The sequence below is a fragment of the Rhinolophus ferrumequinum genome, chromosome 22 (genome assembly GCF_004115265.2).
Source record: "Rhinolophus ferrumequinum isolate MPI-CBG mRhiFer1 chromosome 22, mRhiFer1_v1.p, whole genome shotgun sequence".
In the NCBI taxonomy this organism is placed as follows: Eukaryota; Metazoa; Chordata; class Mammalia; order Chiroptera; family Rhinolophidae; genus Rhinolophus; species Rhinolophus ferrumequinum.
The window spans coordinates 25,919,147-25,934,028 of record NC_046305.1 but is presented as its reverse complement, the minus strand read 5'-3'; the positions used below and the strand labels follow the sequence as shown (position 1 = coordinate 25,934,028).

Here is a 14,882-nt window from a genome sequence, read left to right as displayed (position 1 = left end):
ATGTCTTCAGACCAGTGCTTTCCAAGCTCCCCACTCCTCACCTACTCCTCCCACTGCTGTTATGGACACTGAGTCTCAGAGCCTGTGGTGACCTGACCCAGGTGCCTTAGCAAGTCTGGAGCTGAGACCCAACTCCTGAGCTTGTATCGTCTTCCCATCGTGTCATGAGGCCTTCGGTTCCTTCTCCCCACCCCCACAGCAGGAAGCTCTGTGTCCCTAGCAGATACGGGAACATTTCTCACTTGTAGGGACAAGAACAGTCTAGAGGAAAAGGGATCTCTGTCCTGCTGGCTTGTCTGGCAGACATCCCCCTGGTTTCTGTTTGTTCCTTTTCTCTCAGCAGACGATTGGTTCACCCCTGAGCTCCACCTCCCTTTTTCCTGAGGTTCAGTTATTGTGCTGATGGGTAAGTTGTCTCTGGAGGGGAGCTGAACCTCCCATTAGGGAGATGCCAGATGCCATGTTGTGGTGACTCTCCTCAGGGTCATCTTGGTGGTGCAGTGTGGCCTTGGAGGAACCGCTTTCTGGTGCTTCTGGGCCTTCAGGATCCTCAGCAGCCTGGGGAGTGAGACCCCGGGGCAGCATACTCAGCCCCTCCGCACCTCTGCTCTCCTGCTGCCGCTGCCTGCTCCCTTGCCTCCTCCTTTTTTGCTTGTAAGGAAAGGTTACAAATCTTAGCTTGGTGGAGCCTAAAAAGGAGGGGCAGGAGAGGGTTGTTGTGAGTGTGAGAAGACCAGGTTGTCTCCATTGCTAGCTACTGTGGTAGATGGACTGTCTTCCATTGTAGCTAAATGAATGATCACTGAGTCATTTTACAGACGTAAATATTGAGGGAGGGTCAGTCTTATGCTAGGCACAGTGAATGGCCTTGACGTATTTGAGATGTGATCCCTGCCTTTCTAGGGACAGTTAAGACCTAGGACCTGTTTACACATAACCATTATGCAAGTGGACCAGTGCCCAGTGCCAAAGAATAAAATAAAAACTGAGTACCACAGGAGGGAAAGCATCACTTAAACCTGTGGGGACCTGCCAGAAGCATCCCCTGACCCCACCTCAGAGCTGCTCCCAGAAATTGGAACCTGTGTAATGGCTTTTGCTAGGCTCCTGTCCTCATAAACCCCACGTCATTGGCCATCACAAATGTTTGTAAGGTTTCCACAAGCCCAGGGTGTGGGGACTCCTGCTCCTGCAGTTTTGGCTGCAAGACCTGGCACTAGGCCGCAGAGATAGCACTGGGCCCTTATCTCCTTGAACCTTCTTGAGTTTGGGGCCGCCCCATTAGCAAGATCCATGTTGACCCTCAGTATTTAAGCTCTCAGTCCCTCACCAGGCTCAGGTGGGTGCAGAATCCATATCTTCTTTGACGGGAAAATCTGCTGTGGAAAGCTGCCCTTAGAGAGACCCAGCAGACCCCTGAGCTCTGTGGCCTCCCACCCCTCTCCTCTCAGCTTACTTTCTTCAGCTGTGGACCTCTGGCCCCCTCTGCTGGCCACTCCCAGGATTTCCTGCTGAGCTGTGAAGATGAAGCCTAAGGAGGAAGAGGCTGCTGTGAGTTTGCTGTCATATTTTATTTTGGGTGTTTATGCCTGGGCATTGCTGTGGCGGGGAGGAAGACAGTGAATGGCAAGCAGAAGCTTGCAGAGAAGTAGCTGTACTAGTGTCCAGAGCAGAGAGTAGATTTCTAGGATAGGATGTCAGGGCAGAGGCATTCCCCCAGTGAGGCTGGCTACGGTCTAGTTATTGGAGTAAGGAGGGTGCTTTGCGAGTGATAGTGCAATAAGCCAGAAGGCAGGCAGGGAGAGAGGCTGAGGACTCTGCTGAGCTGGCTGTGTCAGGATCTGACGAGGAGCCCCTTCCAGGCTCCAGCCTTTTTGGCTTTGGAGAGCTCCTCTCAATCCTGGAAGCCTGGCCAGGAGACCCATTTCCATTAGGAGGCTGCAGAAGGGAGTCAGTGGGACTGCCTCTGTTGGTGGGAGGGGCTGTGTTGGGGGAGGCATTTTTGGGCATGCATGATGGGAGGGGACTGGCAGAGTACCTGTTTGGGTGGGTGAATGATGCAGATGCATGTGTCCTGGTGAGCTCCCCTGCCCCACTGCCCTGGGGCTAGACTTGCTGCCTGTCCTCAGGCACACTGGACTCATGGTGGCAACAGCTGGACTTGGGGACACGCAGGACGGTGTGGGGGGCATCTCATCAGGGCTTGGTCTTTCAACCTGCTTGGTGATCCCTCTTGTCTCCTCCCAGATGGGAAGGAGCAGCTGGGAGCCCCAGAGGAGGGGAAATCTCCCAGAGCAATCCGCCTCTAATCCCTGGGCTGGGCCTTCAGACTAGAGATGGCGGCTGCAGAGCCTGGGAGCCTGGGCACCCCTGCTTGCACATCCCGGCTTCCCTTGGCAAGCCCAGTGCTGCCCAGGGACTGTGATCCTGGGGGGCTGGCACAGCCTGCAGAAAGCTGGGGCCTTAGAGCCCCTGGCACCCCATCACCAGCACAGCTTTGGGAAATGGTACCCACACAGGTGAGTTCCCTGGTGGGTGGAAAGAGAGAAACTCACGGTGGGGGGCTGATGGGAGAAAGCCACTTCTGCAGAGTTTGTCAGGCAGGCTATGCTCACCCTCTGGTTTCTCAGAGAGTGGGGCCCCCTCTTCTCTCCATTATACAGAACTCTTTGTGGATGGGGGAAGGGAGGAGGGATGAACACCAGGCCTCCAGGCTTAGGGTGACTAGTCCTGGGAGGGCCCTTAGTGTTGAGTGAGGGGTCCTTGTGCAGAAGGACTAGTAAAACCTGGAAGGATGCTTCCAGAAACTAGTAGTCATATGTCACTGTTCCTGGGGCCAGGGGAGCTGATGTGAAGTTAAGTGGAAGAGGGGGAGTGTTCCTGTTTGTGGTTGTTCTCTCCACAGAAAAACAGTGACAGGGAGAGGGGAGTGTGAAGGTCCAGTGAGCATTGACCCCAGGTGGACAGCAGGGCAGTCCAGTGTTGGGTGCTTGGAGCTTTTAGAGTACCCAGAGGATGGAAAATGGAAGAGGCCCCAGGTGGGAGGGCAGTTCTGGGGGCAGACCAGGGGTCTGTGGGTGTGAGGAGATAGAGGGGACTACAGGACATTTGTGTGGACAAAGAGGCATTGTTCTCAGCGGATAGGGAATAAGGTAACTGAGGGGAGGGTGTGGTTTTGACCAGAACGCAGGGATGAACCTAAAGGAAAGACTGGAAGCTGAGGGCTAGAGGAGAGGGGTGTCTCTGCCAGGAAGAAAGAGGAGCCCTTAGGGTCAGGGTGGGAGGAGACACCCCCAGGCTGTAGGAGGAAGCTGATGGAAACCTCACCCAGTGTGTGGCTGCCTTGTGACTGTAGGTGCTGCACAGAAGGGTAAGTACATTTCCTCGTCTGTACATACTCTGCACCCTGAAATCCTTGTAGCAGCATGAGATTCCTTGTAAAACCACCAAGGGCCTGCCATGCCATGGGCGAGCCAAGAACTGTGGGCACCTGCTCTTCGAGTCCCCTGTGTGGTGGCTGGGGCCTTGCCGCAGCTTTCACCCCACTATACGGCGGTGAACAGACCCAAGTGTACACACTGCGTTTGCCTCTCCGCCCTCTGGAGAAAAGCTGCTTAGGCTCCCAGGCACCAGTGGAACCACTGGGTGGGCTGGTGCCACCCTGTTATCCCTCCCCTATCCTGGGAGTGCTTTGGTTAGCTGTGATACCTGCATGTCCCCACCAAGAAGAGAAAGAGCCAACAGCCCAGCAGCTGTGCCGCTGCCTTGGGAGAATGGGGGCAGCCCCTGACCCCAGGACTGAGGGCTGGGGTAATTTTTCCAGCCTGCTCTGACTGGAATGCCAGATTGGTATGGGAGATGTTGGATTCCCTCCCTCCCAACTTCACTATAAGGTCAGACTGCCTCTTCATGCGGAAGAATTTTAGCTGACCATGAATTTTCCTCTCCATCTGGCGTAGCATACCTCCCTTTCCCTCTGGGAACTCATAGAAAAAGGGAATCTGGGTGTTGTCCATCCTGAGAAGGGTGCTCAAATCAGAGTCACAGGGCCAGAAGTCAGCAGATGGAGGCATCTCGCTGAGTCACCCAGGCCTGACAGCTCACATCATACTCTCCTGCTGGGCCCTCAGCCACTGGAAGTCCAGGCCCTGCTCAGGCAGCCCTGTGTGGACCTCGACCCATGTGGCCAGACCCACAGACAAGACAGGCTTGTCACCTGACCCCCTTGTTCCCCACCCTAGGAGGGGACCTGAGGGCCACCTGTCCCCAGATGACAGGGCTGCCCTGCTCTCCTAAAGGAAAGCATAGGAGCCCCAAAGCTTTTTTTTTTTTTTTTAATCTAAAAGTGTTGGCTTTCCACTGAGCAGATGGCTAAGACAGGAAGTCCCCATCTCCATGTCAGTCTGTTTTGGGGACCCTAACAGGAGCACTTTGTAAATCTAGGAAGGTGCTGCTTGTCCCTGGGGAAGGAGAGTCAGGCCAGGAGCACTCTGGGGTCTCTTGGGAACCTGGGAGTACAGGTATGGAGCACACACTATAGCTAGGATCCTACCCCTCCCACACAGTTTCACGTGAGCCTGGATGCTTACTGCCTGACAGTGTCTAGTGTGTGCTCCTAGCCTCAGGGGTCCAGGCTTCTGGGCTTGTGTTCAGAGGAAGTGCCGCTGTTTGGTGTCTGGGCCCGCTTAACACTAGGACATGAGCTCAGGCCTGGTGGAAGGCCTGGGAGACCCACGGAAGTCAGGGAGCCAGGGCTGGGAGTTCCTATAATCGGGCTGAGCACCTAATCTTGCTTTACTTAGAGTTGCTGGGAGGAGAGGCCAGGGCCCTGTGAGGCCATGTGGAGGGGTGCTCCAGGCGTCTGGGCAATGGGCGGGTCTCACAGGAGCAGGGAGAGCTTCAGACAACGTCCCAGCTCTGGCTCTTCCAGAACATTCATGAGCACTTCTTGGAGCTCAGTCTCTGTGTAAAACAAGGTCTTTGACCCAGGCCCTGGCTGGTAGACACCCTGCACAGGGAGCATGACATGACCTCCCTAATTGTCTGGCGTGAAGGGGGTCGTGGAAGAGGCATGGCCCTCCGTCCACAGCCTCCTCTTCTTAGAACTTGCCCGGCCTGTGCACAAGGGTTAGTGCTGGTGTCCAGCCCTCTCTCTCTCGGGCTGCAAAGTAGGGTGATGGGGCAATGGTGCTGGAGCCACAACTGGACAGACAGCTGGGTGGCCTGGCACCCACCGCCGTGCTACAGGCAGGGGGGCCATGGGAGTTTCGCCTGCTAGCTACCAGGAGTTGTGATCAGTATTGCTCGTTTAGTCACCCAGCCCCAGGACAGGGGTTGGGAGTGAGTTAAAAACAGCTTCTGCTCTTAAAAATGTGATTGTAAGATGAAGGACGCAGATACCCTCCCACAGACCCATTCTATAGTAGGACATTGGTTGAACCTGCAGCCCAGGCAGTAGGTTGGAAGACCCGGGCCTTCCATACCCGGGATGTGCAACTATCACTTCTGCCTGGTTCTAGAATACTGTCGTCATCCCCAAAGGAAACCCATCCCCGTTAAGCAGTCACTCCCCATTTCTCCTGCCCTCAGCCTCTGACAACCACTAATCTGCCTTCTGTCTCTGTGGATTTAACTATTCTGGACATTTCATATAAGTGGAGTCATTGAATATGTGACCTTTTGCATCTGGTTTCTTTCAGTTGGTGTACTGTTCTCAAGGTTCGCATGTTATAGCATGTGTCAGTACTTCATTCCTTTTGTGGCCAAATTATTCCATTGTATGGATAGACCAATTTCGTTTACCCATCACTGATAACGGACATTTGAGTTGTGTCTACCCTCTGGCTATTGAGAACAGTGCTGCTATGAACACATGTGTATAAGTATTTATTTGAATACCCATTTTCAGTTCTTTTGGGTGTATACCTAGAAGTGGAATGGCTGGGTTACTGGGTAACTACATTTAGCTTTTTGAGGAATCACCAAACTGTTTTACACACCGGCTACACCATTTTACGTTCCCACCAACAAGGTAGGGGGTTCTAATTTCTCCACATCCTCACCAACACTTGTTTTCCTTTTAAAAATTATAGTTGTTGTTCTAGTGTGTGTGAAGTGTCACTTAATTTATTGTTATTTGATTTTGAGCACCTGCTGTATTCCCTGAGATTATACTGTCACTGTCACCTTCACTCACAGTGTCTTGTTTCATCCTCTTGACAACCCTTTGAGGTAGGTAGAATTATACCCCTTTTCTAGATGACAAAATTGAGTCCCAGAAAAGTTAATGACCTATCCAAAGCACACAGCTGACAAGTGACAGAGGCAGGATTCTAAATCGGTGTCCGGCTCCAAGTCTAGTGCTTTTTCCATTTTCGGGAGTGGGACAAATCACTTTCTCCTTTTCTCCTACTCTGCTTTTTCCATCCCTCCTAACAGCTTTTACTTCTTATGCTTTCATTTTCCTTTCTTAAGCATCTTCCTCCTTGTACCTCCTTGGTTCTCTTTCCCTCAGCCATCCTGTCTCCCTTAAATCCTGAGAAGACACTGCTGCTGTGGGGAGGCGGTGTGCCTGGGGAGGGGAGGGCATGGAGAACTCACCCTTCCTCCGACATGCTACCTCCTCTCTCGGGAAGAGAGCAAAATGGATGAATTGACGGCGAGCAGTCCCCAAGCACGGCAGATCTCAGAGAGGGGCAGCAAGGGGCTGGTTTCCTGCTGCAGGACCCCCAGGCTCGAGTTGGCCCCCGGGCAGAGAAGTGGGCGGGCCGGGGGGCCAGGACCCTAGCCCTAGACCACTTCAGCCCACCATCAGCGCCAGTTGGTTTTCTCAGAGTGTCTGTTCTCCTCTCATTCATGGGGATCTCACAGCCAGCTTCAAGTCTGCTTTTCCATTTGTAAGTTGGACAGTCTCCATATCGGGGAAAAGACTCCAGACTGCCAGAGCAGGGCTATTTTATACTCCCTCATAGTCCTGAAGCACTTTCGCTTTTCACAGCATTTTCCGAGTCCATGTCTCATTAGCTCCTCCGAAACTCCTGTCAGTCTCTGGACAGACCCTCTCCTCGTTATGAAGACAAGCAAACAGCCTGAGCGTCAAGCAGTGATGCAACCAGGCCCAAACTCAGTATCTTGATATCCTTTCCCCCAGGAAGAGCATGGAAAAGAGGGGAAGGAGAGTTGTGTTTCTTTAGAAAGCACAGTGGCCTTATAGGAGGGTCAAGTTGTTTAATTTAAAAGCCATGTGTTGCACATGGAATTTAATTTTGTGTAGCTCAATACCTATGTTATAGTATCAGTACAGAGTACATTCGCTGGCATGACCTTAAATAAATTTTATCCCCCACCCCCCAAAAAAGAATTGTGCTGCCTGGACCCAGACGGCATCTGGGAAGGCCTTCTCTGTGCCCTACCCGCTGCTCAGTGCTGTGCAGAACTCATGTACGGAGGACCTGAGAGCAGATGTGATTATCCCATGTCACGGGGGGACACCAGTGGACAGGACAGTTGAGAGATGGGCTATTGGCTGTCACTGCAGGGAACAGCATAGGAGGAAGGGGTTTAACTGCAGGATTGGTTTTAAGTCAGACTGGTGTGACAGGGAGACCCGGGGACAGATCATGTAAGGGACCGTGGGATTGGCTCCTCTGGTATACCTACTCAGAAAGTCAGAGGAGCAGGTTCCTGAAGGTATGAGCCAGGGGACAGGAGGGGAGACCCCAAGTAAATGTAAGAGGAAAGTGACTTCAGGAGAGATGGGGAAGGGACCGGTGGCGTCCCTAGCGTCCCTTGTGGAACTGTGACCTGAAAAGGCTCCAGAGGAAGCCCACAGAGGAGCTTCCTCCCCCTGGCTCCCAAGTTTGGTAGGACTATTGTTTTCAAATACCTTTGCCCCTCCGTAGACATCCAGCCTGATGACTTCTGCCTGTAATTGGCACAGGCTGTTTCCAGTTCTGGCGCTTGTGACTGGACAACTTTCTTTGTGTTTAACCCCTTCCCCCACATACACCTCACCCCGCCTCTGTCCCTACCATACATATAAAGAGTGATGATTTGACCCGGCCTTACTGGGGTGTGCTGTGTGTAAAAATACATGGGGTTGAGCCATTTCCTGCTGCTTCCGCTGTTGCATGGCGATAAGACACTGGGGCCTGGGCTGTGGAAAGAGATCCTCCAACAAGCTGAGGGGACTGACCTGAGGGGGGCTCCAGGCCCACCCACTGCCCTCCGACCAGCGTTTTCCATCTTTCCTCACTTCTGTGGCCTTTCCGTCCTTTCTCTTCCTGCCGCCCATCCTTTCTCAGTCTCTCGTATTTCTTTGTGCCACCCTGAGGCTCTGGGGAGGCCTGCCTGCCTGCTGGTGAGGAAAAGGGGCTGGCATCTCCTTCCTGCACATTTGCCCCCTTCCAAGCTGGGCAGTTAGCACCCCTGGGCTCCCTGCTTCCTTAGGCCTGTGGATTACTTCTGGCACTTGAGTCCTTGGGGACCTGGCCAGCAGGACGGGTGGGGGTGTACTCCTCTCCTGGTTCTGGGAGACGGGGCAGGGCTGGGTGCTCCCACCATCATGAAGCGGAAGAGATTGCTGACAACTCCAGAGAACTGGAAGGTAACGGGCCGCGAAGAGTGTCAGCAGAGGGGATGGGTGGGGGGGTGGGACCCGCTGAACTGCACTAGAGAAGCCGAAGGGGTGGGGAGGGCAGGGAGACTTCTCCCTCAGAGAAGCCTCCTCAAGGTGGGAGCCTTATGGGAAGGTTGGGTCCAAAAGGACAGTTTGTCTCATCCCTGAGAAACTAAGCCAGTCACTCTTCAGTGAAGCCTCAGACCTGCTTGGGTCGTGTGATGGAGCAACAAGAGTTCTGGGCTGGACATTCTGTCTTCATAGCTGTGTGTCCCTGAACAACTTGTTCGAATGGTCTGGTCCGAAGGAGGAGATCTGCCTAGACTGCATTTCAGGGATGTTGTGGGGATCAGTTAGTTAACAGATGACAGATAAATGGCAGCTGTAGGGGAATACTGTTGTCATTGTTGTTCTCTTGGACTCTTTCCCTGAAGTTTCCTGTTCATCCACATCCGTTTTCTAGGCAGAGACACCAAGTCCAGAGGTGTCCGACTGCTGCCAGCCCCCTCCCATGCCTTCATGATTTATCCAGGCTTCCTCCGCTTGCCTTCTTCCCCAGGTGGACAAAGGAGACCTCGTGGCCCTGAGTGTTGCTGGTGGCCCCGGCCATGGGGACATTGATGGTCCCATCAGCCTGGACGTGCCTGATGGGGCCCCAGACCCCCACCGCACCAAGGCCGCCATCGACCACCTGCACCAGAAGATCCTAAAGATCACGGAGCAGATCAAAATCGAGCAGGAGGCGCGCGATGACAACGTGGCGGAGTACCTGAAGCTGGCCAACAATGCGGACAAGCAGCAGGTGTCGCGCATCAAGCAGGTGTTCGAAAAGAAGAACCAGAAGTCGGCGCAGACCATCGCCCAGCTGCACAAGAAGCTGGAGCACTACCGCCGGCGCCTGCGGGAGATCGAGCAGAACGGGCCGTCCAGGCAGCCCAAGGACGTGCTCCGGGACATGCAGCAGGGGCTAAAGGACGTGGGTGCCAACGTGCGCGCAGGCATCAGCGGCTTTGGGGGCGGTGTGGTAGAGGGCGTCAAGGGCAGCCTCTCGGGCCTCTCCCAGGCCACCCACACCGCCGTGGTGTCTAAGCCCCGTGAGTTCGCCAGCCTGATCCGCAACAAGTTCGGCAGCGCGGACAACATCGCCCACCTGAAGGACCCTCTGGAGGACGGGCCCCCCGAGGAGGCGGCCCGGGCACTGAGTGGCAGCGCCACACTCGTGTCCAGCCCCAAGTACGGCAGCGATGACGAGTGCTCCAGTGCCAGTGCCAGCTCGGCCGGGGCGGGCAGCAATTCCGGTGCGGGGCCCACTGGGCTGCTGGGAAGCCCCAAGTCGAACACGCTGTACGGGGCACCTGGAAACCTGGACTCTCTGCTGGAAGAACTGCGGGAGATCAAGGAGGGACAGTCCCACCTGGAGGACTCAATGGAGGACCTGAAGACGCAGCTACAAAGGGACTACACCTACATGACCCAGTGCCTGCAGGAGGAGCGCTACAGGTAGGTGTCGCCTCCACCCTCGATGCCGCCCGCCACCCCCTTGTGAGGTGACAAGCCCCAGATTTAAGACTGAGTTATGGAGGCAGGTAGAGGAGCTGGTGAAAGGGTCCTGGACTGCTGGAGGGGCTAGGAGGAAGTGCTAAGGAGCCTTCCTCCAGACTGGTTAGAGCAGCTGGGAGATAGGATTATGGGACCTACAGAAGGAAGGCTCTGCCTGTATCAGGAGCTTTGAGCATCCCTACTTGATGAGTATGTGGTCAGTGTACGGAAAGGGAAACTGAAGCAGGGACCAGCTACATAGTCTCTCCTCTGGAGAGACTCTGGTGAAGAGCACTGACCCTGGAGCCAAGTTACTGGGTTCAAACGGAGCTCTGTTATTTACTGTTCACCCTGAGCGAAGTCCTTACCACCCTCTGCACCTAGTTTCCTTGTCTGTGAGGCGGGATTAACAGGAATCTCCACTTGTAGGGTGTGTGAGGACTAAACGAGGCCAAACCTGTAAAGTCAAAATGTGTAAATTCCTGGCACGATCAGTGTGCACTGAGGTGGAGTCTGGTTCTTCCTGCCCTCTCCTGCCTTGCCCGTCTACTCCATGCCTCTCGTGTGGCATTTGGCACTTGCTCCCTGGGATTCTGGGGGATCCTTTCCTTAGCATTTTGGCTTGTGTGTGTATATATATATATATATATATATATATATATATGAAGAAGATTTTGAAAATTGAGGGGGAACCCTGCCTGAAAACTAACCACCTCCACTTAATAGTCATCTTTCAATATTTGTACCTTCAGAGCAGGATTGTTTTCTATATCCCTGTGTGCCTGGTACCCAGGACAGCATCTTAGCTCAGGGCAAATTCCTTAACCTCTCTGCCTCAGTCTTCTCATCTGTAAAATGGAGGTGACACTAGTACTTATCTCGTGGGGTTATAGTGATGATGCTATTGAGATAATGTAGGTGAAATGCTGATCACAGTGCCTGCATGTAAGAATTTCTGTGTAAATAGTACTTTCATTGTTGTCGCTGCTGTTCAAATTGGGATGGGGCTAAACACGTGAAATGGGCTGAGTCATTGCTGAGAATGAATGGAATAGATCCTCGGGAGCCAGGACTGGTGTCACACCTCCTCCCTCTGCCAGGTATGAGCGGCTGGAGGAGCAGCTCAACGACCTGACTGAGCTTCACCAGAACGAGATGACCAACCTGAAGCAGGAGCTGGCCAGCATGGAGGAGAAGGTGGCCTACCAGTCCTACGAGAGGGCTCGGGACATCCAGGTACCACCAGGGACCAACCTTGGGGAGGCCCCTGACATGCTGATAGAGCTGGCAGCAGCCAGAGGGTGAAGGTTTGCCCGATGGGGGATGATGGGCACAGGCTGTTCTGTCAGCTGGGCAGATGGGCACATGGATGAAAAGGGCAGTGTGGGGTGGGATGAAGATAGGAGCAAGGCAGGCCTGAGGCAGAGTGTGTACCTGTGCAAGGGCAAGCTGACTGGTGAGGGCCTCCCATGCCCCCAGCTCTGATGGCAGCCTTGCCAGTGAATAATTAGAATTTCCAGTGCCTCAAGGGGAAGCTGGGATTGGATCAGTTTCTCCCCTTCCCACATTAATCAAGACTCCCATTTCCTACCAGCCTCCCCAGATAGTCATAAGTAAAAGACTGCCGCCAGCTGCAGTTGATCAGCCTATACCTGCCTGGCCTTTGGAGGGGGGCCCCCTTTGCATTGTCCTCCTCCCATGTGCCCACCCCTGTGTCCCCGCAGGAGGCTGTGGAGTCCTGTCTGACCCGAGTCACCAAGCTGGAGCTGCAGCAGCAGCAGCAGCAGGTGGTGCAGCTGGAGGGTGTGGAGAATGCCAACGCGCGGGCGCTGCTGGGCAAGTTCATCAACGTGATCCTGGCACTCATGGCCGTGCTGCTGGTGTTTGTGTCCACCATCGCCAACTTCATCACGCCCCTCATGAAAACGCGCCTGCGTATCAGCAGCACCGCCCTCTTCATCCTCATCCTCTTCCTCCTCTGGAAGCACTGGGACTCCCTCACCTACCTCCTGGAGCACGTGCTGCTGCCCAGCTGAGTGGCCAGCCAGTCCCTACCCCATGCTCTCCCTGGCCCCCAGCTGGCCATGCGTCTCCGCAGGGACCTTGAGACTCCAGACTCCCTTGGATTTCTTCATGTGTCTGGTGTGGCCCCCTGCCCAATCTGTCCATTCCAGCAGCTCCTACCCCTTCTCTGTTCTTGCTTCTGTCTAATGCCTTCTCCCTGTTGGCCTGAAGGGAGGCTGGAGGGCAGCACTGACTGGAGGCAGTGGGGACATCTGTGGCCCAATGGAACAGAGGAGGACACTGGGACGGACTGTTTTGATTATTTACAGTCACACAAGGACTTCTCTCAGCTGACTTGGATGCCGCCAGTCAAGGAGGCCGATGAGAATAGGAACAGGAGAGGGCCATGCCTCAGCTTTCCCAGGGAAGAGCCCACCCTGGAGGCCGCCACGGCTCCCTCCTGCAGAGGTGGTCAGGAAGAAAACAACAGGGCGAGAGGACGCTCTGCTGGCCCCTGAGAGAGCAGGGAAGAGAGGGGAGAGGTTCCCCAGACTTGGGCAGCTGCTGGGCCAGAGAGCTGGCTCAGTCCAGCCCTCCTTCCTCCACAGCTGGCCTGAGGCTGGGTTCTGGGCTGGGATCTTCTGGGAGCCAAAGGAGGCAGGTTCTGGAGGCCAGCTGGGTGTGGCTTTGGACTTGTGTTTTCCCTGTTATTCTTTCTGCCTGTCACTGGATCTGCTCTTTTCAGGGAAACAGGCCTCTGGGCCCCCGATCCTCAGCCTAAGCCCTTAGGCCCCTGGGAGCAAGTTGGGTTCTATTTATTTATTTATTTATTTTTTCCTTTGTACCTTAGCCCCACTGAGCTCCAGGGAGATGTCTGCCACCAACCCCTCTCTGAAGCCAGGGCTTATTCTTGGCTGTCAGGCACTTCCATACCATCTAACCTCCAGGTAATCCTGGCTGGGAGATGTCGGGTAAAGCCACTGGGCCCCTCTCCCAAGCAGCCCCTGAGCCAGGATGGGAGGAGCAAAGCCTCTCTTTTATACATCTATTTATTTTGTATGTGTGTATTTGTGTGGGGGAGGTTGTTTGTTGCTTTATTTTTTTAAGGCTCTGGAGTGTTGTGTATGGTTTCTCTTCATATTCTCCCCTCCCCATGGGCACTTCCAAGAACAAAGGGGATTTCTTGGAAAAGGAGAGAGAAATCCCCTAGAACAGGGGAGGACATTGGCTGCCAGCTGTAGTGGACCTTCCTGAGAAATAAATATCCTCTAAATTTTCAAACCATCCTGTCTAGTGTTGGTTGATTAGGCTCTCTCCATGGAAACCACCGCGTCTTTCCCCACGCTCAAACATTCTGGGTAACAAAGCGGAGCCCTACCTGTTGGCTTGAGGTCTTCTTCCTTCAGTATCCAACACTGAACAAGGCATCCTCTACCCTTCCCATCTGCTTTGCGTGGCCAAACTCTGGCTTAGCTGATAGGCAGGTGAGATGACACGCACCCCATCCAGACCTCCTGGAGTGCTTTCCAGGAGGAAGGGAGAGAGATTTCCATTGCTTGGAGAAGGTAAGCAGCTAGAGGCCTGGACGACAGCAGTCATGTCCAGGTGTGGCCACAAGAGGGCAGCAAAGTCCTTAACCTTTCTTGGGATTCAGTCCCTAAGGGGCCTCTGTTGGAGTTAGCTTGGCTTTATCAGTGCTGTCCAGCCAGAGCACCTGCTCACCATGAGCTGGAGTGTGGCCTTGAGTGTAGAGGCCAGTCCCTCTGGCTGCATGGCTGCATCTCCTACTCCTGGCATTTAAGGGCAGTCACAGGAGGTGCTGGATTCCCAGCAGAAACCCTATGGGAGATTTGGGGGATCACCTGAGGCTCCCTACTAGGAGAAGGAGAGGCTGGCCTCTAGCATCATGGAAGCAGGAGGAGTGGGGAAGGCACCTACCCCAGACTCCTGGCCCCTAATTAGTGTACCTGTGGCCAACTCGCGTCCCCTCTCGGGGCCTCAATTTCCACGGCTATAATGTGGGATGGTGCAGTAGCTGCTAATTTCAAAGGGCTCTGACATTCTGTGGTTCTGTAGGTCTGAGAAGTCAAAAGTTTAGCTGTGTCCATGACCTTGGGCTTGAGGGCACTCCAGGAGTCAGGGACCAGGCCCTAACAGGATCAGAAAGGCTGTGATGCTGGTGCCACCGGGAGGATGACATTGACAGTCATCTTCACCTTCTGTGCCCATGGAGGGCTTTCACCAGCTGACCTTACGAGACCTTCCAACAGTGTCACTCCAGGACCCTGCACCCCCTTCTCTTCCAACTACAGGCACACACCTCCCTTGGTGGCCCAGGCTGTGGGCCAGGAGCCTGCATTCCTGGGCCCCAGGAGGGGGGTGGCTGCTCCCGGCTGCAGACATTTCCCACATTCCTCTCCTAGGTCAGGTGCCTTCCCTGCACTGGCTCTTAATGTCACTGCCAGCCACAGTCCACACTGAAAGGGGGGAAGGGAGGCGGAGGGAGGGCAGGGGTCATTCTCAGTCCGTTCTGAGGCTGCAAACAGTTTAAAAATAGGAGGAAGATCAACTGCAGCTCCAGAGTCTTCCACAAAGACTGAACAGCATAGGTTCCATGTTTGCCTCATCGTGGCAACGGGCGTCTAGTAAAGCCGTGCCCTGACTGGGAGTTGGGTTTTGTTCCTCTGATGGTCGCTGATGCTTCCTTGTTCGTATGTAGCCA

At 54.3% G+C, this 14,882-nt stretch overlaps 1 protein-coding gene across 6 annotated transcripts in view; it reads left to right on the top strand.

Annotated features, from left to right (window-relative positions):
* The window catches only part of TMCC2 (transmembrane and coiled-coil domain family 2), a 35,970-nt gene extending 22,528 nt beyond the window's left edge, over window positions 1–13,442 (top strand). For 3 of the 6 annotated variants that reach the window (XM_033092441.1, XM_033092440.1, XM_033092442.1), the window contains 3 exons: window positions 9,177–10,117; window positions 11,257–11,392; window positions 11,881–13,442. In XM_033092441.1, coding sequence (XP_032948332.1) covers window positions 9,177–10,117; window positions 11,257–11,392; window positions 11,881–12,192 — 1,389 coding nt within the window. In that variant the 3' untranslated portion in view covers window positions 12,193–13,442. Of the gene's footprint in view, window positions 1–1,249; window positions 1,552–2,046; window positions 2,520–4,928; window positions 8,606–9,176; window positions 10,118–11,256; window positions 11,393–11,880 lie in introns of those variants that run through there. The other 3 variants (XM_033092444.1, XM_033092446.1, XM_033092443.1) reach the window with 3 other exon arrangements.
* The last annotated feature ends 1,440 nt before the right edge of the window (window positions 13,443–14,882 follow it).